This window comes from Saccopteryx bilineata, chromosome 3 (assembly GCF_036850765.1).
Source record: "Saccopteryx bilineata isolate mSacBil1 chromosome 3, mSacBil1_pri_phased_curated, whole genome shotgun sequence".
NCBI classification, from domain to species: Eukaryota; Metazoa; Chordata; class Mammalia; order Chiroptera; family Emballonuridae; genus Saccopteryx; species Saccopteryx bilineata.
In genome coordinates, this window is record NC_089492.1 from 166,303,398 (window position 1) to 166,330,041 (window position 26,644).

The following is a 26,644-nucleotide window of genomic DNA, read 5'->3' on the forward strand; positions in this document are numbered from 1 at the left end:
TGGGAGAGAGCAAGTCAGTGACTCTTAGAATTCTGTGAAAGGAAGGAGACTAGACAAAGGTCAGGAACCAGGAACCAGTAAGGACCTTTTTTTTCTTTTGAGAGAGATGAGAAGCATCAACTAGTAGCTGTGGCACTTTAGTTGTTCACTGATTGCTTCTCATACGTGCCTGGACCAGGGGGCTTTAGCCTAGCCAGTGACCTTGGGCTTAAGCCAGCAACCTCAGGGTTTCAAACCTGGGACCTTAGTGTCCCAGGTCGGTGCTCTATCCACTGTGCAAACACCAGTCAGGCCAGGATCTTGGAAATAACCATCGAGAGTTTAGCTAAGCTACCGAGGTGGCCAAAGGGGCATGTGGCCAAGTGTCAGGAGGGCATGGGGAGGTAGTCGGGAAGGCACTACAGAAGGCAGTCAGGGGGGTTGGGTGCAGGTTTTTAGGTTTGACAGTTGGTAGCTAGGGTCAGGACTCAGCAGCTGTTTCTGGAATGGTCCAGGAGTGATTTTTAGCTGCTACAGACAGGGCTAAAGTGAGTCTGTGTGTGAAGATGTCAAAATGAGAGCTGTTTTTAGAAAGCTTGGAAAGATTGGCCCATTAGGTCTGTTTTTGGTACCAGCTTTATGCAATGCTTATCTGCTTTCCTTAGATTGAACGTTTAGCTATAGAACTTTTTATCTAAAGGATTGTCAAACAGAAAAAGGCAGAAGTGTTCTGGTGGGAGGTTCCAACCTTGAGTGCTGGTCACTTCCAGACTATGCGAAGGGGAGGGGAGGGGAATGGGCAGTTCCCATATGCTAGCCTGCCACTGTCCCCCAGCCTCCCTTTGACCTGCTCTGCCCTCCCTCTGGGTGTTCCTGGAAATCCAGGGCTATTTAGAGGTGTCTGGGAAGCCTGGCTGGGAAGCTATCGGGGGGGGCCCCCTCCAAGGTCGACTGTCTCGGGCTGCTTCACATTCTAAGTCATGGAATGGCCATGACCTTCATCACAGTAGTGTATTCACTAACCTGCCAGGGGTGCCAGCACACAGGCATGGGAGGCGTGGGGGGAGGGGGGCACACAGCAAACCTCGGACAAGCCTGTGCCAGTCTAGTCTAAGCACACGAGTGGCCTCATTCCTGTCATTACCGCTGAGTCAGTGACATGCAGGATGTCCTCAGGGAAGACCTGTTACTGCTCATCGCCTGGCCCTCTTACCCCGAGGTCACATAGTTGGTTCTTCAGATTCGTCCTAGTTTCCTCATGTTGGGGTGAACAGACTAGCTCTTTAAAGGACCTGCTTACACATGTAAAGCTCATCTTGGAAGAAAGTGCCCATGCAAAGGGAGGAAGTAGGGTTAGATGAAGAGTCACAGAGTAGCTGGACAGGATGGGGGACAGTGGCCAGCCAGTATGTGGAACTACTTGTCCCCTCCCTGCTGTGCAGGCTGGAAGTAACCAGCACTCAAGACCTGCCAGGTCTTGCTCAAGAGGCATGAGCAGAGAATTAAGCTCATCTGGTAGATCATGATCCTTGTCTGGTGCCAGACATAAGGATGTGTTGCTGCTTGAAGCAAGGGCAGCCGGCAGCGCTCAGGATGAGCGCAGGTGGTAGACAGCTGTTTACCCTTTGAGCAGGTGGTGTTCTCAAACATAACCCTGGAAGTGAGCAGATCGCTTCCGCCTTTTTTCTTAAGCGCCTTCTAGCACACAGCCACTTTCTGAGTGGAGCTACAGGACGCTCAATTAGGAACCACCTGTGTGGAGGTGAAGGGCCATGTACACATAGGTTTCTGCTTCTCAGACTAACTTTGGTCTAGAGACACTTGAAGCTGTTCCAGGACTGAGGGAGACAGTAGGCGGGGCTGTGGCCAGGACAGGGGGAGGGGCCTCCGCTGCTGTTGACCCGGCGCTTGCTAACCCTTCCTGGGACATGTATTTCTGTGAAGAAGCAGGTGTTAAGGCAGCTGGAGGGTTTGGGCCAGACCAGAGGTAGCCTGCAGGAAAGGAGTCCATGTGAGCTCAGAAACAGACCAAAAGGGCAGGGCAGACAGTTCCCTTAGTGACTCAATCACCTGGAGAGCTTACTAAAACCAGCCACTGAGTGGCTGGGGGCTCCGGGCTTGCCCTGCTAGTAAATTCCCAGGTGGTGCTGACAGGACCGCAGCACCGGTCCAACGTGACACCACAGATATCTGGTCCACAGAAGTGATGAGGGCACAAGACAAATTCCATTATAATAGCCATCTTTATTTGTAAAAATCCAGATATAAAATGTATTCTTTCAGTCTTTCCGAGATTTCCTTTTTACAAAAACAAAAAGGCACATAAAAACCTTCCCCACTGTCGTTCCACAGATGATGTTTGTCAGGCAGCCCCCCTCCCCCCATGCTTCATTCCGGACGTCGCGCTCCCCCCACATGCTTTAGTGCTTTCCTACCAGGGTCGAGTTCTGAATTCCAAGACTGAAGTACACAAAGAGGGGGGGGTGAGGGGTGCAGAGTGTGTGGCAGGTGCTCCATGGCGTGCAGGATGGGGCTCTAGTTAGTAGTAGGTCTCCTTCTCCACCCAGCCTGCGGGCAGAGGGGACAAGACAGGTGCAGTGAAAAAGCTGCATGAACCGCCCTGAGGGAACAGAGCCAATGGAGGGGGAGGTTTTGACCCCAATTCAGTATGGGAGCTCAACTGTATTTATTTGTTCTTTTCTTTTTTTAAGAGTATTGTGCTCATTGGAAAGGTGGTCTAGATTTCTGACAGTTCTCACTGCTTTGTATCTGATCAGTTTTGAAACCGTGATTGAGCTTCCAGTCTTAGGGTGGGACAGCAACCACAGTGAGTTCACAGCTGGTCCAACGGCCTTACCCAATCAGGGGCGCCACGGAGGGAGAAGACACCCACAGGAAACAGAAGCCCACCGCCCCTCCGGCTCCCTCCAAAACTAACAACGCATCTAATTTACCTCCAGGGCTTCGCCTGATGATGAGCTTTCTGACTTCATCGTACACGAAGATGAGCAGAGAGTAGGGGAAGGCACAGAACCACCAGGTGGGTCTGGAAACAGAGCGAGCACCAGTTTATACAGAGCACACACAGACGGCTGACCAACAGCATCGCGCTCTGTGCACCCAGGGCCCAGAGGCAGAGGAATCTGACTGCAGACTTATAAAGGAATCCCCTCCCCATCCTCAGTTTGAGTCATAAGAATCAGTTTTTAAGGAAGTTTAGAGGTTTTGTTGACTGGACATTTTCTCCTCTTGGTAAAGTGTTTAAGACGCTCAAGTAATTTGTGTGATGCTGTCTGAACAGAACTACCCTGTAGGTCACAGCCAACTTATTCACCCCAAGTCTGGTCTGACAGTGAAGCTGGGACATGGCTTTGTGTCCCGAGTACCAAACCCGGGGAATGAACATGCTGAGCCCTGACAGATCAGAGGCCATCAGGGGCGGAGAGAGGTTCCCGCTCCCTTCCACACCAGAGCCTGGGCGGGGCTCTGGCAGCCCCCATCCCTTCCTGTCCTGTGTATCCTCCTCACAGCTAAAAGATGTCCTCACTTGACTCAGGCACCAGAGTAACTAAACCACCTTCCAAACTGGGTCGAATCTGTCAAATTCTCTAGTCATAGTAAAACGTCCGGAGGCCCTACTCTACATTAGTGTGAGTTCCTCTTGGAGAGCTTGGATTCTCCTAGCCCCCCTCCTGATAAATGGTGGCCCCAGATGCTAGAATTCACTGGGATCTGACCTGACCCACTGTGTGCCACCTCTGTGCAGGGTGCCGGGGATACTATGTCAAAATGAGCATGGCCCATGCCTTAAAGATTATCATCTAGTGGAGAATGGAGGTGACAAAGAACAATGCCACAGCAGAGGCGCCATCACACACGCAGGAGGGCAGGAGCATGTGAAGACAAGCCCCAAGGAACTAGCCTTGAAGGATCACCAGGATTGACAGGTCGGGAGGGCCCAGCCTTACCAAATACACAGCAGCTGGGGGAGAGGAATGTGAAGTTCACCTGACAGAAGCGCCAGTGGGTGCAAAGACAGGCTGGGACCGTAATAAGGTAGACCCTGGCTGCCCAGACTCCACAGGACATCAGTGAAAGGAGCTGATGGCAACAGGCTAGTTGAGAGGGTCCAGATGGGTCTGAGCAAGGATGAGGAGACTGCAGTTCCAAGTCAAGGTTGTGTTGTTTGGCTCCTACATTCTGTGGCTCAGCATATTTAATCAAGTTGCAGCTTCTCAACCAGTAAGCAGACACCAGCACACACTCAGTTTCAGAAAGCTACTGGCGCTTGTGGTGAAAACTCAAGTTTATCAGAAGTGCAAAGTCGTTCACTGTGTGGAAGGCCAGTCTGGTTCTGACCAAAGACTGGTGGTTGGCTTCCTTTGATCAATTCTACCCATTATCAATGGTAAAGCAGAAGGGACCTCAGATCTACTTCTCCAGCTTTGTTCCTTGGAGAGCAGAGGATTCAGAGACCCCACAGGTGGGGGACTCACCGTGGGACACAGTGACTAGGTAAGAAATCAAGATTTGAATCTGGTCCCCAAACTGCAGGATACCCCATGGTGGCCCCTAAAGATAACTGGACTAAGGCTGGGAGGAGAGGCGGCCTGAGCGCTCAGGGCACATAGCCCATGAGCCAGTCAAAGGTACCAGAGCCTGTCTCCCTTAATCAGGCCAAATCCCAGCACTGGAGGTTCAGCCGGTCTCTGGGTCTGCCGGTCTGGTTTACTGATGAATCAGCCTTTCCTCCTGTTTTCTTATGTTCACCCAGAGGAATTCATATAGACACCACCCCCAAGTTCTGAGAAGAACAGCTACTGAGACATGTCACAGGAGAGAGAGCCACACTGACCGTTCCACACCTTCTAGAGCCGGAAAATGGCCGACTTACTTGAGGGGGTACATCCTTAGGGCGACGCCCATCCCAGGGCAGTAGGAAAGGAAAGCAGCAAGGGCTGTCTCTTCGAAGAGGCCAAATATCAAGATCTTGTTCCTATAATCGAGGGGAGAAAAATGCTTGAAAAATGCAAACAGAAGTTTATCTCCTAATGTTAAGTGTTACAAGGCAGATTGTCTTTATGTATCAGTTGTACTTAGCATCTCCAGGTCAATGAAAAAAACCTAGAAAACCAAATTTTGCTTCCCAAACTAGATTCCAGGAACTCTGCCCTGTGCTGGGCTTTTTGCAAAGAGTTTAAGAAATGCCCAGGACCCCGGACTGTCCTCTACTCACTTCATCCCCTGCTGGAAGACTGAGTTCCTCCGGGTCTTACAGATGACCAGGTCGGCCCACTGCACCACCACAATGCTGACGAAGAAGGCCGTGTGGCAAGTGAACTCCACAATCTTCCTCTGTTCGTAGGTCTGAAACACAGGCAGATAGCTGAGCCCGGTTCTGCGCCCGCCTGGCTGGTGGCTATGTGGCCACTGCCCTCCGGGACTTGAAGAGCTGGTTGGAACCTCACTTACCCACTGCTGCCCATAGCTGTCCTCCACATCGTTGGTCCAGCGGTCATCCCAGTCTACTCGGATGCCCAGCAGGTGGATCGGGAGGAAGCCGTTCTCAGCCAGAATCACAAAGTAAGTGAAGAAGCCCCCCAGGGCCTGGATCATACCTGAGCGGTTGGAAAACAACTTGAATGCTAGAGTCTGGTGTGAGGGCACCTCCACACATGTCACCTGTCTGGGGCAGCAGGCCTGGGAGGGCATCCATGGGGGTCTTCAGCACGGGTTCCTACAGGCTTCAGCTGCTGCCTGCTCGCACACCAGTTATGGCCAGTGAACGGAGGACCCTGGGGCACAGTCCTTGCCAAGTGCCCTCTCTACTCTGAATCAACTTTTAAGAGCTTAAAAGGGTTAAGACACATAAGCCCTGCTCTTCAACAGCCGCCTCTAATTACTTGATCATCTGCTTCATTCGGGGCGTGGCCCTCAAGGAGAAAATTGCTCCCCTACTTCTTAACCTCTAAAAAACTGAGTCTCCCCCTCAGAATTGGTAACCTCTGCCTTTAGCCAGCCACCGTGGAAGTTCCGAACACAGCACTTTCTAACCCAACCCTCCCCCACTTTCAGGACCTCTCCCGGCACACCGTCCAACGTCACGCCCCTAAGATCCTCGGGACAAACTTTCATCTACTCTCTGAACCTACTCGCCCTCTGCCCAGAGTCAGGTCTTCCTGGGAGTGCCAGGACAGGCGACCACCCCACTGCCTTGTCATCAGCAGTGTTCAAGTCCTCTCTGCCGCATCTCCATTACTTGCAAATGTGCTGTGTCTCCAGGTGTTCACGGTGAGGTGGCCCGCAAGTCCAGAACAAGGGCTCGTGGCAGCTTCACCAGGTTCCCGATGGAGACCAGACAAAGGGTTTAGATCAAAGGCATTCTCACTGCCTCCAACTAGAGCACTTGTTAGTTGGTCATGCTCCCTGGTGGACAGAACTCAGGGGTGGGAGTGCAGGGTCACCATTTGGTGGTGACCTGCCCATCAAGCAGGCCATGCCATTTCTCCAAAGCCTTCCTGCCTATCCAGCTTAGTAGTGGGTTCTGTGCACCCCAGGAAAAGCCTCCCGAGGTTCGTGCCGTTCCCTCGAACTGGGCCCAGCGTTCCTACAGCTCTGTGACAAGGGCAGCCTAGGCTCTCGGGCAGAGTGGCTCCCAGTCCAAACAACTGAAGCTCCCACAAGAGTAACTGGGTAGCCAGCTAGGATTCCTCCTCATGTGGAAGAGAATTTTAAAATCCGCGCCTCCGAATCCTGCCCTATATCCTGGCTGGTCCTAGATTTGAAGGCCCAGGTAGCCCCACCACTACAGACACTTCCAATTCGCCCACTGCCTGCTCGGTGCCCGGAGATGCTCACCAATCTGCCCATAGGCCATGCTGATCAGCCGCTCGTTCACAAGCTTGTCTGTCTTAGGGTTTCGGGGCTGTCTCTTCATGATGTCGCTCTCAGCTTGCTCATAAGCCAGAGAGATGGCAGGAACCTGGGGAGGAAGGGGTTAAACGTTATATAAAAATTGGAAGCTGGCATTGTGACTTTGTTATAAAATCCTTGCTCTCTTTTAATATTCTTTTCATACCATGAGATAGTAAGTACAGCCCCTGCCTCCTCCTCAAACACAGTAAAATTATACAAAAGGCAAGATTCCTATCTGACAAATAGGTGTTGACGGTTGCCCTGAAGAATAACATTGAGTCTTTGACCCTGGACATTGCTACTGAGAATTTCTTTTCCTACTGGTGGTCATATGGACCCTGGGAGCACAGTGGTGAGCACCGATTTGACATCTGAACATTATGCTGTGTGGACACTGGCATTCACTTACCATGTCTGTGCCCAAGTCAATGCAGAGGATGGTGACGGTCCCCAGGGGTAGTGGAATGTTTGCAATAATAAATATCAGGAAAGGGGTAATCTCTGGAATGTTACTGGTTAGGGTGTAGGCAATGGATTTCTTCAAGTTATCAAAGATCAGACGACCTATGAAAGCAAAATGTTTTACCGTCTAGCTGGAAGAGGTAGACTGAACATTGCACATACCCTCCCCATAACCACACAGAAATGGATACTGACGAGCAGTATTGGATGAGTGTTTGGTGAACACTTTAAAGGTAGCGCTCTCACCTTCCTCTACTCCAGTCACAATTGAGGCAAAGTTGTCATCTAAGAGAATCATGTCAGCAGCTTGCTTAGACACGTCTGAGCCAGCAATCCCCATGGCGACCCCAATATCCGCCTTCTTCAAAGCCGGGGAGTCATTTACACCGTCACCAGTTACAGCTACGATAGCACCCTACCAGGAGAAGTGACGTGGGTTAACCATCGCGGAGCCCAGAGACGGACGTGAGGGAGGTGCGTGCGTCCATCTGCCTATCCACGTCCATATCGCAGACACTGCTCCTTTCCCCAGGCCGCATGAACTCTCGGGAGCATCTTGGCTGAGAATCCACACAGCTGCTACAGAACCAAGCTGAGGGGTGACGAACGTCAGCACCCTCTTTCCATAAGGGCTAGTCAAAGTCACGACTTTGGTGAGGGGCACTCTGGAAAACCCCACGACCATGGTCATCTCTCCTGGCTGCTCCATCGCCAGTGTAGACAGGAGCCTGGGCTGCGATTCCAGGCCAGAGCTGGGGCTCAGACTCGGGGCCACCATAGGGCCCTGAAGTGTTCAGTGCGTGTCTCTACCCAACCACTTCCAAGTCACCCTTTCTCTATGCCTGTGGCCTCTTCCTGGCACACACAGAGTCTGAGAAAAGCTAGGCCATGTTTCTGCCACCGTTGCTTGGCTTTTGGTTTTTACCAGAACTGCAATGACCAAGGCCTGAAAACGGCCCAGCCCGCTGTGCACTGACCTGTCTCTGGCAGCCCTCTACGATGATGAGCTTCTGCTGTGGAGAGGTCCTGGCAAACACGATCTCGGTGTGGTACTTCAAGATGTCGTCCAGCTGCTCGGAGGTCATGTCCTTTAAGTCACTTCCGTGGACCACACAGGCCTTGGCATCCCTGAGATTAGGACGAGGAAAAAAGGTCACTCATCACTTCACTTACATGATGCTTATCCCTAGGTGGGGATGTTGTTACACAATGCAGAACTCTTTGTAAACAACACAAAGCTGGGGAATTTTCCCCTTCAGGCGAGAGCTACTGTCTATATATAGTACTTTGTAGGTTACAAAGCATTTCCACATATAATATCTCACTCAGGACTCACAACCATCTGTGGGGCAGGCCTGTCTGTCATCTTCCTTTTCTTGTTTTTATCAAAGACAGATTGAAATAATGTGGCCAAGATTTAGACAGGAGCAGAGCTGATGAAAGCCTAAACCCTCCCCTAACCCCCAAAGTAGTGTGAGGGGGCCCTAAACCTTCACAGACCTATCCATTTCTATTTTACTTTATTGCCAAAATTATCTTTTTCTTTGTCCTGAACTACCCGTTGTGATTTCCCCATGTTATTTTGTTAGTGTGGACCTGGAAATTGACACGGTGCTAGCCCAGTGGTTAACAGCGTGAAATCAGAAACTAGACTACTGTGTGAATTTCCCTCCTCTACAGAGTAGGACTAATATCTAGCACAGGGGTCCCCAAACTTTTTACACAGGGGGCGAGTTCACTGTCCCTCAGACCATTGGAGGGCCAGACTATAAAAAAAACTATAAACAAATCCCTATGCACACTGCACATATCTTATTTTAAAGTAAAAAAACAAAACGGGAACAAATACAATATTTAAAATAAAGAACAAGTAAATTTAAATCAATTAACTGACCAGTATTTCAATGGGAACTATGGGCTTGCTTTTGGCTAATGAGATGGTCAATGTCCAGTTCCATATCTGTCACTGCTAGCTGTAACAAGTGATATGACACGCTTCCAGAGCCGTGACACGTGCATCCCGCATCACTGGTAGTACTGTACTTGAGCCACGCCACACTTTGCGACGCCGCCACATACAGTACTCCAGGAGCACAGGATGCAGATGCTGACCACCAATGAAAGAGGTGCCCCTTCCGGAAGTGCAGCGGGGGCAGATAAATGGCCTCAGGGGGCCGCATGCGGCCCGCGGGCTCTAGTTTGGGGACCCCTGATCTAGCATATAGGTTATGACATCAAGTGCCTAGAACAGTAAGCATTATCCAAGAGCTGGCTGTAATGACTTGCTACGGTTGCACTTGGTGGCGGGGCAAACCCAGAAGAAAACCACTAAGAAACTAGGCTGAAGATCTTCAACCCCCTCCCTTGGCACATTCAAGGCTGACTATACTTTGAGTTTCCTGCCTCACCTGGGGTTCACCTGGCTCACTGGGATGTTGAGGCGGGCAGCAATGTCTTCTACAGTCTCATTGCCCTCTGAGATGATGCCCACACCTTTGGCAATGGCTTTGGCTGTGATTGGATGATCTCCGGTGACCATGATGACCTGTTATAAGAAACAGGACGATTTACTGAATGCAGTTGCTACGGCCTTCTGTAAGTACGAAAACAAGACTATTAAAGATGACTCTGCTTAGAAAATCAAAAGAAAAGGAATATAAACAGGTTCACAGAAAGAAAATGCAAAGCCGATACCCATTTTATCTTGGTGGGATACACTATTTTTCCTTTTACATAGTCATATAAAAACGCTCAAATTTACCCAAACCAGTGAAAAATTATAATCTGACGTGAGTGGAACTGCCGAATAAAGGTGCCGCGTGTAGCCGGCTGGCATCCCCAAAGTGGCCCAATCTGGGAGGAGAGCAAGGCATAACAAGAATTCAAAGTGTGGCTACTCTTTCTGACCCAATGATTCTATTTAGAAGAATATAACCAGTGATGGGGGAATCATTTTTAGTTTTTTATTCATGGGAATGAAAAAGAAATCACCTAACAAAGGAGACTAAATGAACCACCCAGAGTCAAGATGTCTGAATAGCATTCTAGAGCTTCAAGAGAAAAAAGTAAGGATACATCAACATTCATTATGAAACCCAGTTAATTAAAAACACATTAGACGTGCCATTGTCTGTATAAAGATTATTTTGAGTGCAAGTATTTCAAAATTTAACAACTTACTAAGTCTACTTCTGCTTTTTAATTTGCTTACATGTCTTTCCCTAAAAAGATGGAAAAAAAAATCCCTCATCTGTCTATACCAACATTTAACAGCACTTGGTCTTTTCTGGTGGAAATTAAAGCCTTGGTGATGGACTACCCCAGTGGAGAAAACCAGCCGGCCACATGGCTCCCATAGCAACATCACTGAGCAGGGTACCCCCAGGCACTAGGGGTGCCGGCGATAACAAGGAGGCAGGCTGGCCCCACCTTAATCCCGGCGCTCCGACATTTGCCCACAGCATCAGGGACGGCAGCTCGTGGAGGGTCAATCATGGAGATGAGCCCAACAAAGCAGAGATTTTCAACAGGAAAATTCACATCATCGGTGTCGAACTGGAACCCTTCGGGAAACTGCTCGTCAGGTAGGTAAAGGTGGCAGAATCCTGCGAGCAGAGGGCAGGGCCTGTGAGCACGAGAGGTCAGCACTGGCTGCCCTCACGCCGCCTCCCTTTCCCCGCGTAGTGTGAACTATCCTTAAAAATCTAGTTTTATAACAGAATGAGGACTTCATTTACCATGTGGATGATACAGTCACTGAAAGAAAACACATGCCTCAAAGGAAGAGGAATTTCATATGGAAAGGACAATGATGGCACGAGTTCTGAGCACCAGGACCTCAGGGTCTGAGACCTGCCCACATTGCTTAGGTTTAGCAGATCACATAATTATTTCTCAGATTCCCTCTCTGGAAAAATCAAGGCCATATCTTTGCTTACTATTCACGTAAACAATATAAATTTCTGTGTGCCACTATGCTAGCTACCTGGAGGATAAATGCAGATCAGACACGTCCTGCCCCAGGGGTTTAGCATCTAATGCTATTGTTAATATGAGTGTCATGATATTCAAAACATTCCTTTCCTTTAGATGTTGTCTAAAGTTACAATGGACTTCCAAGTGGTCTCAGGTACCCTGTGGTTTCATAGGTAAGACAGTGTTTCTACTTGGGGGTGGTGGATGGAGGTGGAGGAACAAAAAGCACCTAGAAGTACAGACAGTGATCTCTCAGTTGGCTGGAGACTTAAGACAGACACCTTGCGCTGGACAGGGAGCAGATGTGAACTGAACCACCATACGGGACCAGGCAAGCAGGTCTCCGTCATCTAAGCAAAAGAACCGGAAGAATTGCATAATTTCTGCCAACCTACAAAATCCTGTCACTGCTACTTTCCCAGTTATACCACAATGAAGAAAAGTCCTTTTCATCTACAGTGTCTGCCGGAGTAGAAACGGGGCATCCCAGGCCGAAGGTTACCACTTGTCTAATCTATGAGGTGATGGCCCCGGGCCAAGGTCCCACGGAAATTCACAACCCTCCTGTGCAGTCAGGAAATGGCTTATTCTGAACTACCCTAGGAATGAATTTTAATTTCACAAAGTTTACAGATCATGAACAGAGCAACAAAGGTTAGATAAACTCTTCTCCCTTGGTTATTATTATTATTTTTTTTTGGCGAACAGAACTGACCAGCATGAGACCAACGGCTGAGCATGAGTCAGAAGCAAACCAGCAGGGTTTGTTGCCCACGGCCCAACACACCCAGCGTTTCCCTGGCATCATTTATTGTTTTCACAACAGGGGCCCATAAGGAGCAGGAAGATCACTCCAGAAAGGCTCCTGGGGAGGCTAGTGAGCCCCGGAGGTGACTGCACTGCCTCACTGTCACCAGATGCCTATGTACCGAGAACGCGCTCCCCCAGGCCGCCCAGCTCCAGGTAGGCGTTCTGGAAGGCGTCCTTCAGCTCCTCATCCAGGGGCTGCTCCTTGCCGTGGAGCAGGATAGAGCTGCAGCGGTCCAGAATCCTCTCTGGGGCGCCCTTCATCACCAGCAGGTGCCGGGGCTCAGACGTGTTGGGGTTCTTATGAATGGACAGCTGGAAAGGATGGTTCAGATTTCAATGGGTGTGGCAGTCAGTGATGGGGAAACAGCTCCCTCCCTAATTAAAGTTTGTCATGGAAAAAACCAAGACCCCTTATTTCTAAACTTGGAAGTGTCTCACACCTTGTAACACACTTTGAATTCTACAGAAAAAAAAAAAGAACAATGACAGTCACAAATTCCTGATGTATTTATATACAAAGTTTTGCTGAAGAAAACGTTTCAAAGGAGACTTTGTTTATCCTACTGATATTCAAATAAATTGGGATTTTTCTCAATGTAAATGAGGATAAAGTCAAAGTTAATGTTCATAAGAAATCTAAACAATTCCTTTTAGAGAGCATTTATGCTTGTATAGTCCCCCGCAGGAGACAGGCCCTTCCCTAGTGCTCCTCCTCCCCCTCCCGGCCCGCACGCACCCCGCGAGCCCAGACCTGGTACTTGTTGGTGGAGTTGAAGGGGATCTCCACAATTTTGGCATATCGCTCTCGCATCTCCTTCACCGAGCCGCAGCACAGCTCGATGCACTTTAAGAGGGCTGACTCAGAGGCATCACCTGCAACGGCCCGCTGTGAACAGAGGTGACACCTGTTAACTTCCCCAAAACACCACACCGAGGTCCATCACTGTAAATTAGGAAAAACAGCCAGGAATGTGTTCTAATCTCATCGAAGCAGAAGAGGACAGCACAGGAGAAGCAACACTGTTGGGACCGACAGGACACCCTGGAGCCCAGATCCAATGCCCTTCAGACACAAATGCCTATCTCCTCTCATCCAAAATCCGCTTTGGCTAAAAGAAGGGCATCTGAAGGTGTCACCTGACCTCGGGAGAGGCAAAACAAACCCTTCTAATCTACTTTAGCCTATTTTTTTTAATCTTCCCCTGTTGAAAAGTCTCAAAACCAACACATTTCTGGTTATGAACCTGAAAATACCCAGTGAGAAAGTAAACATTTAGAGTGCTCTCTGCTGCCCTACAATTTACAGGAAAGTGCCTTAGGTTCTCAGGATTGGGAACAAACTATATGTGTCAAGGGCAAAGTAGAGGACTTTATATTCTAAACACAAATGTGGGAAAATATCTGGGCCTAAAGGATGCAAACTGCAAGATATGACCAGTTCCAACAGTCATATAATCAGCTCACAGTTCAGCTAAAGCCCACACTTCAGGTGATGGTCCTTTCAATGCCATTAACGTGGACCCACCCCCTGAAATACTTAGAAACACATCTCAAACTACCTTTCTGGGGCTTTTAAATCAGGGAAGGTGTGATGCCTCTGAGCCCCTGTGCTCTGAGCCAAGAGAATTTCTTCGAGGCAGGGATAAATGTGAAGCGAGCATCTCATGTTATCCTAGGATCATTTGAGAACAGGCACTTTCAGCATCCTCCTTTGAGCAATGACAAGACATCTCCTTTAAAAAACAAAGGAGCTTGCTCTGCCCAGATAGCTCCGTTGGTTAAAGCATCATCCAGAAGTGCTGAGGCTGCCGGTTCAATCCCCAGTCAGGGCATAAACAGGAACATACATATAGGAACAGATGGATGTTCCTGTCCAGTGTGCGCTCTCTTCTCACCCTTCCTCTCCAAAATAAATAAAATAAAGCAGCCCTATTTGTGTAACAAGAGCCATCTCAGTTCCTCTCTTTCTCTTTGATAACAGTGTCTCTACCCAGAGCTACCACAGGCAGCATGGCTGATAACGAGCCAGCCCCAGGAGGACCTCAGGTGGCTCTTTTTGTCCCTAAGGGCCCTGTGCAGCTCATAGCCTTTCTGACTTTGTCTTCACGGGGCAACACAGTAAAACCTAAGTCATTTCCAATTTCAGGCATGCCCTGTGAGGCTGAGCTTATTTTTGCATCATTAGTAAGCACGCTAAGAACAAATAAGAGAAACAGCTGAGCTATTTTAAGAAAATAAATGGCTTAAGGGATTTACTGGAATCTGGTATATCCTAACATGCAAATGTAATTACTGAGTCACACAAGTAGCCCTTGCTGTCCAGATAGAGGCGACAGCATGTGAAGTCAGAGCAGTAAAACTGGATTTTACTAGGTTTTCACTAAAGATTACCTTCCCCGCTCTTTGCTCAGTTTTTACTGTAGATTCACTTTTTTCTGAACTACATGGATTAGGGGTTTGGTAAGTACTTCAGGCTCTACGGGCAATAGAAGTCAACCAGAGCAGAACATCACACGCCATCCCTGCACCTGCAAGATTGGGTATTTAGGGACCACAGAGGTCACCTGCTATTTAAAAAAAACACTCACATGGTAACAATCTGTGTGTGGTATCTACACAGCCCCAAGCCTAAGGGCTAAGAGGAACTCCTGAGCTTACCTTAAGGATGGGGAGGTTTTCCTGGTTAGCCTGAAACACGGCCCTGTTACAGAGACCTGCGATTCTGGACAGAGCAAGCCAGGTGGCTGAAGACTTGTCAAATGAGACACCTGGTGGGGTCAAGATGGGAAAGTAATGCCTTAACATTGTAGTAACGTCCCATAAAAATGGAAATAATGCACTGCACTTCCCAATTACTGAAACAAATCAGGTCTTAGGAATTTTTCAACTCGATTTGTATGGCAAATTCAGTTTTTCCATTAACATGCAAAAAAAAAAAAAAAAAAAAGGTAAAACCTATACCCTTGATGCCTTATCAAATGGTTTTTTAAAAAAAGGCACCTTGAACAACTGAGGCTCTGGTGTGGGCAGGCCCTGCTCTTACCACTCTGATTCTCTGTCGTATCAGCTTCATGGATTTGATTGTCAAACCACATGTGGGCCACTGTCATCCGGTTCTGAGTCAGGGTTCCAGTTTTATCTGAGCAGATGGTGGATGTGGACCCCAATGTCTCCACAGCTTCTAAATTCTTCACTAAGCAGTTTTTCCTTGCCATGCGCTTGGCAGTAAGGGTCAGACACACCTGAAAAGCATTTGGAACAGAATTATTTCAATCTCAACAAGGTTGGAATTCTAGACAAACTCCCTACTCAACCTCAAGTTCTCCTTTGTTGGTTACATTACTCTAGATCAGTGGTAGTCAACCTGGTCCCTACTTCCCACTAGTGGGCATTTCAGCTTTCATGGTGGGCGGTAGCAGAGCAACCAAAGTATAACAAACAGATAGATTTAACTATAGTAAGTTGTTTTATAAAGATTCATTCTGCCAAACTTAGCAAAAATCCAACATAAAGTACTTGGTAAGTAATTATTATATACTTTAACTTGCTTTTTAAATTTTATGAAGTTACTTCCCTACTTTATAAATCACCATTACTGTGGAACCGGTGGGTGGTTAGAAAATTTTACTACTAACAGATACAAAAGTGGTCGGTAGGTATAAAAAGGTTGACTACCCCTGCACTAGACCATGTGATAATACAAGAACAAAATTCATTTCTTTGGATTACTATGTTCCATATAGAAACGCACCGAGGTCCTCCCACAGTCTAACCTACCATGTGGCTCTGAAGAAAATCTTTATATAAACATGTGCAATAAAACACAAGTTGGCCCTCCAGGAGAGGAGCGCGGATGAGTCTTATTTGCATGCAAGCTGATCTGAGTCAACCCCGAGTGAACACTGCCTCCCCGCAGCCTCTTACCGTGACAGTGGCCAGCAGACCTTCTGGCACGTTCGCTACAATGATACCGATGAGGAAGATGACAGCCTCAAGCCAGGTGTACTCAAGGATCAGCGAAAGGATGAAGAAGGACACCCCAAGGAATACTGCCACGCCCGTGATAAGGTGGATAAAATGTTCAATTTCTGCAGCTATGGGAGTCTGGCCGCCTTCCAGGCCAGAAGCAAGCGTGGCAATCCTTCCCATCACGGTGCGATCTCCCGTGTACACGACAATGCCACGAGCAGTGCCTGAAGGGGGGGTACCAAAGCTTACTCAAAGAAGCCAGAGTTTGCAATTACCTGGCATGGTTAAAACACAGACACACACATTTTTAAGGGCCAGCTCTTTGGTGCTATATGCTGTCTGCTTTAAACCAGAGACTTGGGCAAAGGAATCAAAGGGATTTTCATCATTCCATTGGCAGGAAGTGGCTCCAAACGCCAAGCTGGAGGAGCTCAGCCACAGAGGGGCTGGAGGGGAAAGAAGAAGAAATCTGCCACCAGTTTCCTAGGCTCCCTGCCAGCAGGTGAGCCACTCTGCTCTGGGCCTGACCAAAGTGGCCAGCAACGAAGTCAATAAAACGAGAAATCATGTCTAGGATTTTTTTGTTTTTTTGTTATTAATGATGAAGACAAATGGCATGCTGTGCTGAATAATGCCTTCAAAAGGTTTACCTTCAACACAGTTGGTTGAGAAGAAGGCAATGTTCCTTGTCTCCAGCGGGTTCTCATTTGTGAAATCCGGAGATCTGGTCTGGGGTTCTGATTCACCGGTGAGGGAGGAGTTATCCACCTGTTGATGAGAACAGGCGTAAGTGTCGTGTGAGCGCACTGGCCTGGTGCTGGGCCCTGGGCTGCGACTCCCAATGCCCACAGGTAGGGTTTGGTGTCCACCCACCTTGCAGCCGTTTGCAGATATGATTCTGAGATCAGCAGGGATCCGGTCGCCACCTTTCACTTCAACCAGATCCCCAACAACAACATCCTCTGCATTTATGCTCATTTTCTCACCATTTCGAATCACTAGGGCTTGCTTTGGAAAGGGAAAAGTTTATACCATTAAATCAGATAAAAATAGATACCAACAACAAAATCATCCTACAAAATAATCTTTAATCCTAATTATGTGGATACATAACAAAGATATTTTTAATTGCACTAAAATAGTACTAGCCTGACCAGGCGGTGGCAGTGGATAGAGCATCGGATTGGGATGCAGAGGACCCCAGTTCAAGACCCCAAGGTCACCAGCTTGAGCACAGGCTCATCTGGTTTGAGCAGAGCTCACCAGCTTGAGCCCAAGGTTGCTGGCTCGAGCAAGGGGTTACTCGGTCTGCTGTAGCCCCCTGGTCAAGGCACATATGAGAAAGCAATCAATGAACTAAGGTGTCGCAACAAAAAACTGATGATTGATGCTTCTCATCTCTCTCCATTCCCGTCTGTCTGTCCTATCTATCCCTCTCTCTGTAAAAAAAAAAAAGAAAAAGGCCCTGGCCGGTTGGCTCAGTGGTAGAGCGTCGGCCTGGTGTGCAGAAGTCCCGGGTTCGATTCCCGGCCAGGGCACACAGGAGAGGCGCCCATCTGCTTCTCCACCCCTCCCCCTCTCCTTCCTCTCTGTCTCTCTCTTCCCCTCCCGCAGCCGAGGCTCCACTGGAGCAGAGATGGCCCGGGCGCTGGGGATGGCTCCTCAGCCTCTGCCCCAGGTGCTAGAGTGGCTCTGGTCACAACAGAGAGATGCCCCGGAGGGGCAGAGCATCGCCCCCTGGTGGGCGTGCTGGGTGGATCCCGGTCGGGCGCATGCGGGAGTCTGTCTGACTGTCTCTCCCCGTTTCCTGCTTCAGAAAAATACAGAAGAAAAAAAAAAAAAAAAAAAGAAGATAGTGATTTCATAAAAAAGAAATAAAAAAGATAGGACTAATCTTCTTATTTGTGCACATTACAGTAGCTTGCTCAACAATTCTCTAAGAGACTGCCCTCTCATGCTCCTGTCATATGTGTGCCTTTTCTGTCCATTCAGACGGGAGACAGTCACTTTCTGGGGTGTAAAAATCGGTCTGGTTGGGGTGGAAGGTGAAGGCACCCCTCTCCCTGATGGAGTCACTAAATTCTTGGATACACCTGAACCTCACACTAATTCATTCTCAGGGCTGACAAGTCACCTGAGGGACAGGACAGAGCAGCAGGTACCTGTGGAACCATGTTTTTGAAGGATTCCATGATCTTTGAGCTTTTAGCTTCCTGATAGTAGGAGAAACACCCGGTTATGATGACGACAGCAGACAGCACAACACCGAGGTACAGCTGGGAGGAAACAAACAAGTTAAACCCGCATGGGTCTGGGCAAAGAATGAGGAACAGTCAGTTAATTTTTGATAGAATGAAAAACAGATTTTGAACAGAGATCAAGGCTTCAGAAATACAGAACTCATGCCCTTGTATGTATCTTTCTCAAGACCATTGTATAGGAGTCTGAAATGGAGGCACAGATATCTCATCACTCACGTGACAGATTTTTAGAAATGTTCTAGATAAATCAGAATCTCCTGCTTTATTAAAACAAATTTTTGGAAAAACTTGTGACTTTTGAAGAATAGTTATCAAACGTTTCTGGACAGGTGTAATGCGCCAAGATTAAAAGCTGTGGTCTGTTGTCAAATGAATGGCCCGCAGGCCTAGGCCAGGACCTGAGGGAGCTGCTGTGCACAGCAGCAACGTGTACAGTGGACAACCAGTTGGATAGAGCACCCGCAGGGTGGGGGGGGGGGGGGAAACTTCAATTGAAGGAAGAACGGATGGGCCCTGAAGGCAACAGGTGCTGACACTACTTTCCCCTGGGGTTAAAAACATTCAATAAACTGCCCTGGCCAGGTAGCTTGGTCGGTTAGAGCATCATCCCAATACATCCAGGTTGTGAGTTTGATCCCTGGTCAGGGCACATGCAGGGACAGATAGATATTTCTCTATCTCTCTCTTCCTTCCTCTCTGAAAGCAATCAAATTAAAAAAGAAAAAAAAAAAACATCAGGAAACTAGTGATAGTTGAAAATAAATGAGCAGTCAAGACCAAGGACACCTTATGCATGCCAATTATCCAACTTAGAAGTACAGAACTCACATTATCGTTCTGAGGTTCCTCTTCCGTGGCAGCTTGGATACCGTAAGCCAAGAAACAAAGAATCGCTCCAATCCACAGTAACATTGAGAAGCCCCCAAACAGCTGCCGGCAGAATTTGACCCACTCTGGGGTGGTGGGAGGGGGTGTGAGGGCATTCGGACCGTCACGGGCCAGGATCTCAGCAGCACGAGCACTGGTTAAGCCCTGAGCAGAGAAATATTAAGTCAGATAAATGGCTCCAGCACTTGAGAAGGTAACAGAGCTGGAAAGCTGCAGCAGAGGACTTAGGAGGAAACAGTCCCCAAGCCTAGGTAAAACCTGGCAAACTCACGTGATCCCCAACAATAGCCCACGTTTCCCGAGGGACCCACAACACCCAGGCTGATCCACTGGGCGAATGTGAATCCAGTCTGATCTCTTCTAAGTTGTAAGATAAGGGATTCAGGCTAAACTTCATTTTTACTAAAAGGATATCTATTTTAATGAATTGATTCAGCTTTGTAAATTAAGAGCTTTAAATTTTCTGTACATTGAATTTGTCAGGGAGAATAAAACCCTGTATAAGTATAGAAGAAGAGGGGGAAATCTCTGTAGAAACCCAACTTATTAGTGGGTTAACAGCCCAGTTTTAAATATAGAACTTTAATTGCCCCCCTCTCCCCAGGACACCTGTGAATTGAACAGTATTCACTGGAAGAGTCCACTCTATTCTCTTAACTGAGCCTTAAACTGAGATCACTGACAGCAGAGAATAGACATAAGGCTCCTATTACAAGGGGAAAATGTGGTCCCTTTTGCACTATCAAAATACAAAATCCGGGGAAAAAAAGACATCTCACTGCCCAAAGTGTCCATTAATACATAGTTTGGGTTCATGTTATTTTTATTATTTAACTCAGGAGCGTGGGAAAAGGAAAACAACAATTTTACCTTTTTATTTAGGACCCTCCCCTCCGCCTCAAGTTCACGGTGTGATCTCAAGCACCAAATCCGAGCTTTACATTAACTCCTTTAATTCCCACAACAACCCTTTAGGGTATTATTAATCCCATTTTACAAGTAAAGGAACAGACCCACAGCGTTTGAGCACACTGACTTAGGGTCGCAGAGAACATAATTCATGGGAACCTCATAAAAACTTCAGTTTTATGACCCACTTGATATGCTCAGAGCCTGCCGACTGCGACTGTCAGCCGGACCCAAGCCAAGGCCGCCGCTCAGAGCTCTTGGCCAGCTCACCTTCTCAGATCTTCTTGATAAAGAACACTCCTGCCAACTGTTTACCTTTATGTGGCAAATTTAATATCAAAACACCCTAGATAACAAGCCTATATAACACCCACTTTATTAAAAGGTTTCTTTGAGTTGTGTAAAAAAAAAAAAGTCACAAATGACCAAAGTTCTGACATACCGTGTAATGAGCTACCTGGTAAAAGTGCAACAATTTGAATTGTTGGAAGAGCCACCTCAATTAACAAACACAGAAGAATAAAGGCAAGATTTGTAGTAAAAACCCAGGAATAATCATGGTTTTGGAACTACTCAGTTTCAATCTTGGCACCCCATTCATTGGATCTCACCTGCTGTGGAATGGGAAAATCGTATACACTTCCAAAGTTTCAGAGGAAACAAAATTTTCATAAATGCATATGGAAGACCAAGTTCTGTGCATGTCACACAGTAGATATCAGATAGTGACTGTTATTATGCTCTTTTCTAGAGTCCCCAAGGTTAGGCCTGTGACATGGGGGAAATGTCACAGGGGAAAACTGATTCTGTATAGAAATGTTTCAAATTAGAACGTACTCGGCTCAAGTCTGTTCCATATTTGCGATGAAGTTCATCAAGGCTAAGTTTATGGTCATCCTAAAGAAAAGCAGAAACAAAAAAAGCAATTAAATACTGTACTATGAAAAAAAGTTCGGATGTTGGTATACTTCTCACCACTGCCTAACGGCTCAGCAACCACGCAGCTACCCACTGAGAGAGAACGCCTAAAGTTGCGTGCCTGCCTCGAGGCTGCAGAGCAGCCATCGGTCTCAGAGAGCCTGGGGAACTTCCCTGGCTTTCCCTGATGACCAGGCAGACTCCAGACAGACTGCATCTGTGGGAGCTTCCACAGGTCTGGAGACGAAAAACACAGAAAAGCAAGGGCCCCCGATTTCAACCACAGCCCCTGTGGTTATGCCAGAGTAGTTTAACTTCGCTACAGCTTTTAAAAGGAAAAATTTCTACATCAACTTCTATGATTCAGTAAGATCTGTACAAGGGCCGTGATCACTTTACTTTGAAAATAAAGCAGGTCTGTGACTGGGGGGGGGGGGGGGGGGGGCAGGGGAGGGTCTCAAAAGATATGCCACAATTAATTTTTAGAAGGAGAAGAGAAAGCAATCTTCCTCCTAGCTCTTACCATAGAAACTTCTTTCTTGAGTTCATCCATATCCCTCTCTTTCTTGGCCTTTTTTTTGTCACCATGCTCAGAAACGGCTGCGGGTTCATATTTATCACGTCCAACCTACAGGAGAACAGGGAAAAGAAGTGGTTTTGAGTTACGAATAGCCAGCACCTCGAAACCCAAGATTTGGGAACAGGGGATTTCAGCAGTTTTTTGGATAGCCATCACTTTGAATAGTCATTGGGATAATACTCACGAAAATTTAGTGCTATGCAAAGTGATTTATTATTCATGTGGCCATCATAAGCTCATCAGCACTCCAAGGCACGAAAACCAGCAGGCGAGCTGTGGCAGCCCCAGAATGAAAGGCCCTGCAGTCACTTCCATTTGTGGGGAACAGGGTAAGGGCAGTGTGGTGGCCTGCCTTCCACTGTCCCCACTGCAAGGATGAAACCAGCTTTAGATTGACTTAGAACGTATGTTTTGCATTCTGAATCAGACAGGCCCGATGTAAAAACCTGGGCTCTACCCCTTATGGGCTACACTAACCCTTAAGTTTCAATGTTTTTCTTCTATAGCATGGAGATAATAGTGCTTTGGAGAGGATTAAAGGATACAATATATCTAAAATACTAGTTACTGTTATTTAAATTCTTACCTTTGCCAAGAAATCATTAAGTATCAAATTTAAATATTTTTAGGGCTCAAATAAGAATGTGGGCCTTTTCATCTCCTTGTTGTTACTGGGTCAGTCTGAGTCCTTAAAACTCTTTAAATAAAAGAGTCAGAAAAGGAGTCCTCACCCCATCCTTCAGCCTGAGAAGAACCCCCCCCAAACCTAAGCCACCAGAAATGTTCTGACATAACAGGGTGTAGGAAAGGCATGTGAATCACCAGGAATCATAGGGTCCACCTACGCCTCCTGGAAACTGGAACAGTTTTTAGAGAAAATGTCACTTCTATAGTTTAAATTTAGATTGTTCCCCCTTCCACCCCGTTTAAAATGCTTGAGCTTATCTACACACAACGCCTGAACTTGGTGCTGCAAAGCTCGGTCTGTGGAGGAAAGGTGATCACCAAGCCCAACCTGCCCCCCTCCACAATAACTACCTCTAAAGGAGGGCAAAGAGAAGAGGTGTTAGCAATTTTCTAAAAATGGATAATCTCTGGCACTATTACTCATTTCTAACTTTCCCTTACTCATTTCTAACTTTCAGAAATATACAACCAGCTGAAAGCAATGAGGAAGAAAGTACGTCCAGATGAAAATTTTACTGTGCTGAAAAAAATTTAAGAGTATAGGTATGTTTCAGCCATACCTGATACAGTTGCAAGTAAATACAAGATTCATTTGAACTTGAAGGCTCTATAGCGAAATCAAATTAGTTGGTATTGCCCACATGTAGAGATGTGTGTACCACCATCCCTTTGACTCCTGTGGTTACTTCTGCAGTGTCTCTCAACTAACAGCTAACCCTTCCAACAGGGAGCGGAGTTCTTTAGTTTCTGCCTTATCTGTTAAGAATGGAGCAGGTCTACGGAGAGCCAACATTCTTGACATTCCCTCTGCTGTGGAGCAACTACACAAGCTAGTCCTCTGTGCACATAGCCCCTGGTGCCAGCTGAAAGCAGACAAATACAAAGGACAGGGCTCTCACCAGAGAGATCTCCATGCACTTCATGGGAAGGCACAATCCTGAAAAATCATTTTAAAGCCATCGACTGGGGAACTCGAGAAGACGTGTGTGGTCAGTTTGTATTGATTTTTAAAATACAGCTCATATATTTTCTTTAAGCATGTGGAGATTCATTAAAATATATTTAATTTAAATATATAAAAATCAGAGTTAAAATCCCTCTGCCTCACCATCTGTATGCTTTGATTATTTGCAGACTTGCAATATTTTCCACTCCAAAAGAGGGAGGCAGGAATGTCAGGAGCAGCTAGGTCTTGGACACTTTCCAAAGTTTTACCCCCATTTACAAATAAATATCTTGCCTGCAGCTTTAGTTATCAATGGTTAAGTTAGCTGAGAATCAAGGCTTCCTAACAGTCATGCCCATCCCTTCATCAATTCGTGCTATACAAACCATACTTTTATTTATTCATTTTAGAGAGGAGAGAGAGAGAGAGAGAAAGGGGGGAGGAGCAGGAAGCATCAACTCCCATATGTGCCTTGACCAGGTAAGTGCAAGTTTTGAACCGGCGACCTCAGCATTCCAGGTCGACGCTTTATCCACTGCGCCACCACAGGTCAGGCCCAAAGCATACTTTTAAATGAGGACTTTTTGAAGAAGATACAGGAAGTATTAACGTCTGAGATTTTTTTTCTCCCTTCAAGAGGTTCCTTTTTCACTAGGAAATATTTGTCAAGAAGACCAAGCAGCTTTTACACGATGTATACAATTCAGTTCTTCCCTACAAGTAGGAGTTTAAAAGTAGCTTATCTTGATGGGAAGCAAATACTACTTAAGTCCCTATCTGTCTCCATCATGAGTTTCAAAACAGAAAAACATTCTGTGTATGTGTGTGGGGGAGTGCAGGGTGGGACGGGAACAGTGCTAAAAATGGGTAAGATAACATTTCATTTATTATTTCTTTTAAAAGCATTTTGGAAGAACAAAGGTCATGGCAAAGGTAACTGATAAATAGTTTTAATGACTACAATGACTTTCCCACTCCTTTAGGAACAGAACTTTCTTTTCCATTAGAAAATTCAGATCACCTGGTGAGGGGTGACCAATCCTCACTCCCACCTCGCTCTCTGAGGACACTCCTTGGGCACTCTTTGATGTCTCTAGAAGGACACAACGGAAGCTCAATGTTACAACCTTTCTCTCAAAAGGGCCAACTGTGAAAATGAGGTTGTGGTTTGTTTTTCTCCATTCTAATTTCGGAAGTGGGAGGTCACAACAAGGGTAGGGGTTTGCCCAATGTGACACAGCTTAACATGTGTCATTAGTTAGTCTTGTGCTTCCCAGGGATTCCATTTTCTTGCCGATTCACTATCCTGAGTTTGCTACCATTTGATCTGGGTAGAGGGAAAGAGCGTACACTAGATGGGAAGTGAAAATGTTTGACAGGAAGAGCCAAGGTTAAGACATACAGGAAGGTTCACTCATTTAAAAACATAAATGGAACCATCCCAATGAGCGCAGCATCCCTGAGATCTGCTAGTGATACTCCTTCCTCCTCTTCAGCAATGAACAATGTAAAGGGGGTGGAGTGGGGTACAGATATGACAGGTACAGAAGACAAACCCAAAATTTTAAAGAGGTACACAAAAGAGCAGCGATGGTTAGAAAAGAAGTTTCCACCCCATAAATTTAGTCACTTCTGCAAAAGCTGAAGATGCCATACAAGCCTTCAGACAGCTCAACTACCAGCCTCCCTCAGGGCAGGCTTCTGTGGCTTTCTCAACTGCTACCCCTGAGCACAATGCCCTGGGTTAGCAGGGAGCTCAGAGTTCTTCAGACTTCTGATATTCCAGCTGAGAAAGTCGCAAGTGTTCTTGGAAGCTGAGCTGACCATGCCCTTTAGACAGGACTTTTGATAGTGCTTTTAATTCATCTTAAGTCATTCTAACTCTGCCTATGCCAGCTACAGGACCTTGAACAGCCAATCTCAGTTTTCCCATCCCTAAAATGGGAGAAACACTGGTGTAACTACTAAAGAATCTAGAGAAGGCATTCTGATTAATCAAGGGGCGGCCACCAAATTGGAAACAGAACACCTAGAAACTGCACTGTTCCCCAAACCCACAGAAATTCTGGAAGAGCAAGGGGCGCCACTAGGCATGTAAAAGTAACTGCCCCCACAAAGCCCATTTCAAAGCTGACCAAGAGGGTCACAGAAACGGCATCTCTGGATCCAATTTGGCAAATTCCACCTTAGCAGGGAAGTTGGAAGTTAGGGTGTGGTTTCTGATCCTGCTGGTTGCCTAGGCTGGGCTGCATCTTTCCTTTATTTGAAAGGCAGTGTGTGTGTGGGGGGAGGGGGGGCACGCGCGGTCCAATCTTCCTGGGATCGTGTATTATTAAAACATCATTAAACACAATTGACTATGTAAAGGTACTCTGTAAAGTGCTATAAAAAGGTTATAATGTGGTTTCAATTATTGCCATTCCTCACTTACTATGAAAATTCTTAAGCCTTCAAAAAAAAAACCTTCACTGAACATTTATTTCATCTTATCAACTGAAACTTACAGAAGGTATAAGAAATGATCACACCCAGTTAGTTCATTAGGCCTCTGGTTGTTTCCTAAATGACTAAGTAGTTTATGCACAAGGAACTGTCTAGCCAGGTATCCAAGGACTACAAGATGGCTGGGCTGGGGGAGGACATGCACCACCACATACTGCAGTGAAGGGACAGCTGTTCTCTGCAAAGCAGGGGACCCAAGGGACCACCATCCTTCACAGTCTTCCTCTCACTGCTAGCGTGGCTCACGCAGGCCAAAGCAGTGGGTCCCTTTGTGAGCCCAGCTCAGTGCCTCCAAACCTGGGCTGCAGGCAACAGTGTGCAAGGAAAACAGCTGCTGCCCCAGCCAGTGGGTTCGCTCAGCCCCAAATTGAAGAGGCTTGCTTGCTTGACCTTCCTCCCCAACCAACAGGCATGTAAACATTTAAACAGTCTGCCAGCCCACCCTATTGCAATAATTAATATACATCACCCATGATCAAAAGAATGCTAAAATGTCTACAGAATCAACATACTTTAGATTCATCCCCTTTTTTCAATTGAAAACAAACAAAAAACCTTTCTTTCCAAAGGGGTACTCTACTTCTCCATTGGGCAGGTAGGCCATCAGGAGTTAAAACCCTCTGCCTGTTACTCTACCTGCTGGGCTCATCACCCCTTTTTCACTTGATCTAGCGCTACTCAAATGGAGTTGTCGGTTTCAGCGACAGAGACAACTGGCACAAGTGTGAAGAGTGGCCTGAATTCCCCTCAGAAGTCCTGATCACCCTTCACCTGGTTCCCTGCAGGGAAGTCAGGGAGTAAATCAGCTTCAGGTGAAGAGGATAAAGGCAGCTTCAGCCCTAG

The 26,644-nt window shown here is 47.0% G+C and overlaps 1 protein-coding gene across 1 annotated transcript in view; it reads right to left on the reverse strand.

Annotated features, from left to right (window-relative positions):
- Positions 1-2,203: 2,203 nt before the first annotated feature.
- ATP1A1 (ATPase Na+/K+ transporting subunit alpha 1) overlaps positions 2,204-26,644 on the reverse strand; it is a 30,049-nt gene continuing 5,608 nt past the window's right edge. The window contains exons 2-23 of the mRNA XM_066268197.1: positions 21,610-21,714; positions 21,006-21,065; positions 19,200-19,403; positions 18,273-18,386; positions 16,984-17,118; positions 16,761-16,878; positions 16,066-16,334; positions 15,185-15,383; positions 14,800-14,909; positions 12,893-13,027; positions 12,261-12,453; positions 10,786-10,961; positions 9,765-9,901; positions 8,334-8,484; positions 7,603-7,771; positions 7,304-7,458; positions 6,838-6,961; positions 5,452-5,597; positions 5,216-5,346; positions 4,874-4,975; positions 2,934-3,025; positions 2,204-2,547 (exon numbers count right to left, since the gene is read on the reverse strand). Coding sequence (XP_066124294.1) covers positions 2,519-2,547; positions 2,934-3,025; positions 4,874-4,975; positions 5,216-5,346; positions 5,452-5,597; positions 6,838-6,961; positions 7,304-7,458; positions 7,603-7,771; positions 8,334-8,484; positions 9,765-9,901; positions 10,786-10,961; positions 12,261-12,453; positions 12,893-13,027; positions 14,800-14,909; positions 15,185-15,383; positions 16,066-16,334; positions 16,761-16,878; positions 16,984-17,118; positions 18,273-18,386; positions 19,200-19,403; positions 21,006-21,065; positions 21,610-21,714 — 3,054 coding nt within the window. The 3' untranslated portion in view covers positions 2,204-2,518. The remainder of the gene's footprint in view (positions 2,548-2,933; positions 3,026-4,873; positions 4,976-5,215; positions 5,347-5,451; positions 5,598-6,837; positions 6,962-7,303; positions 7,459-7,602; positions 7,772-8,333; positions 8,485-9,764; positions 9,902-10,785; positions 10,962-12,260; positions 12,454-12,892; positions 13,028-14,799; positions 14,910-15,184; positions 15,384-16,065; positions 16,335-16,760; positions 16,879-16,983; positions 17,119-18,272; positions 18,387-19,199; positions 19,404-21,005; positions 21,066-21,609; positions 21,715-26,644) is intronic.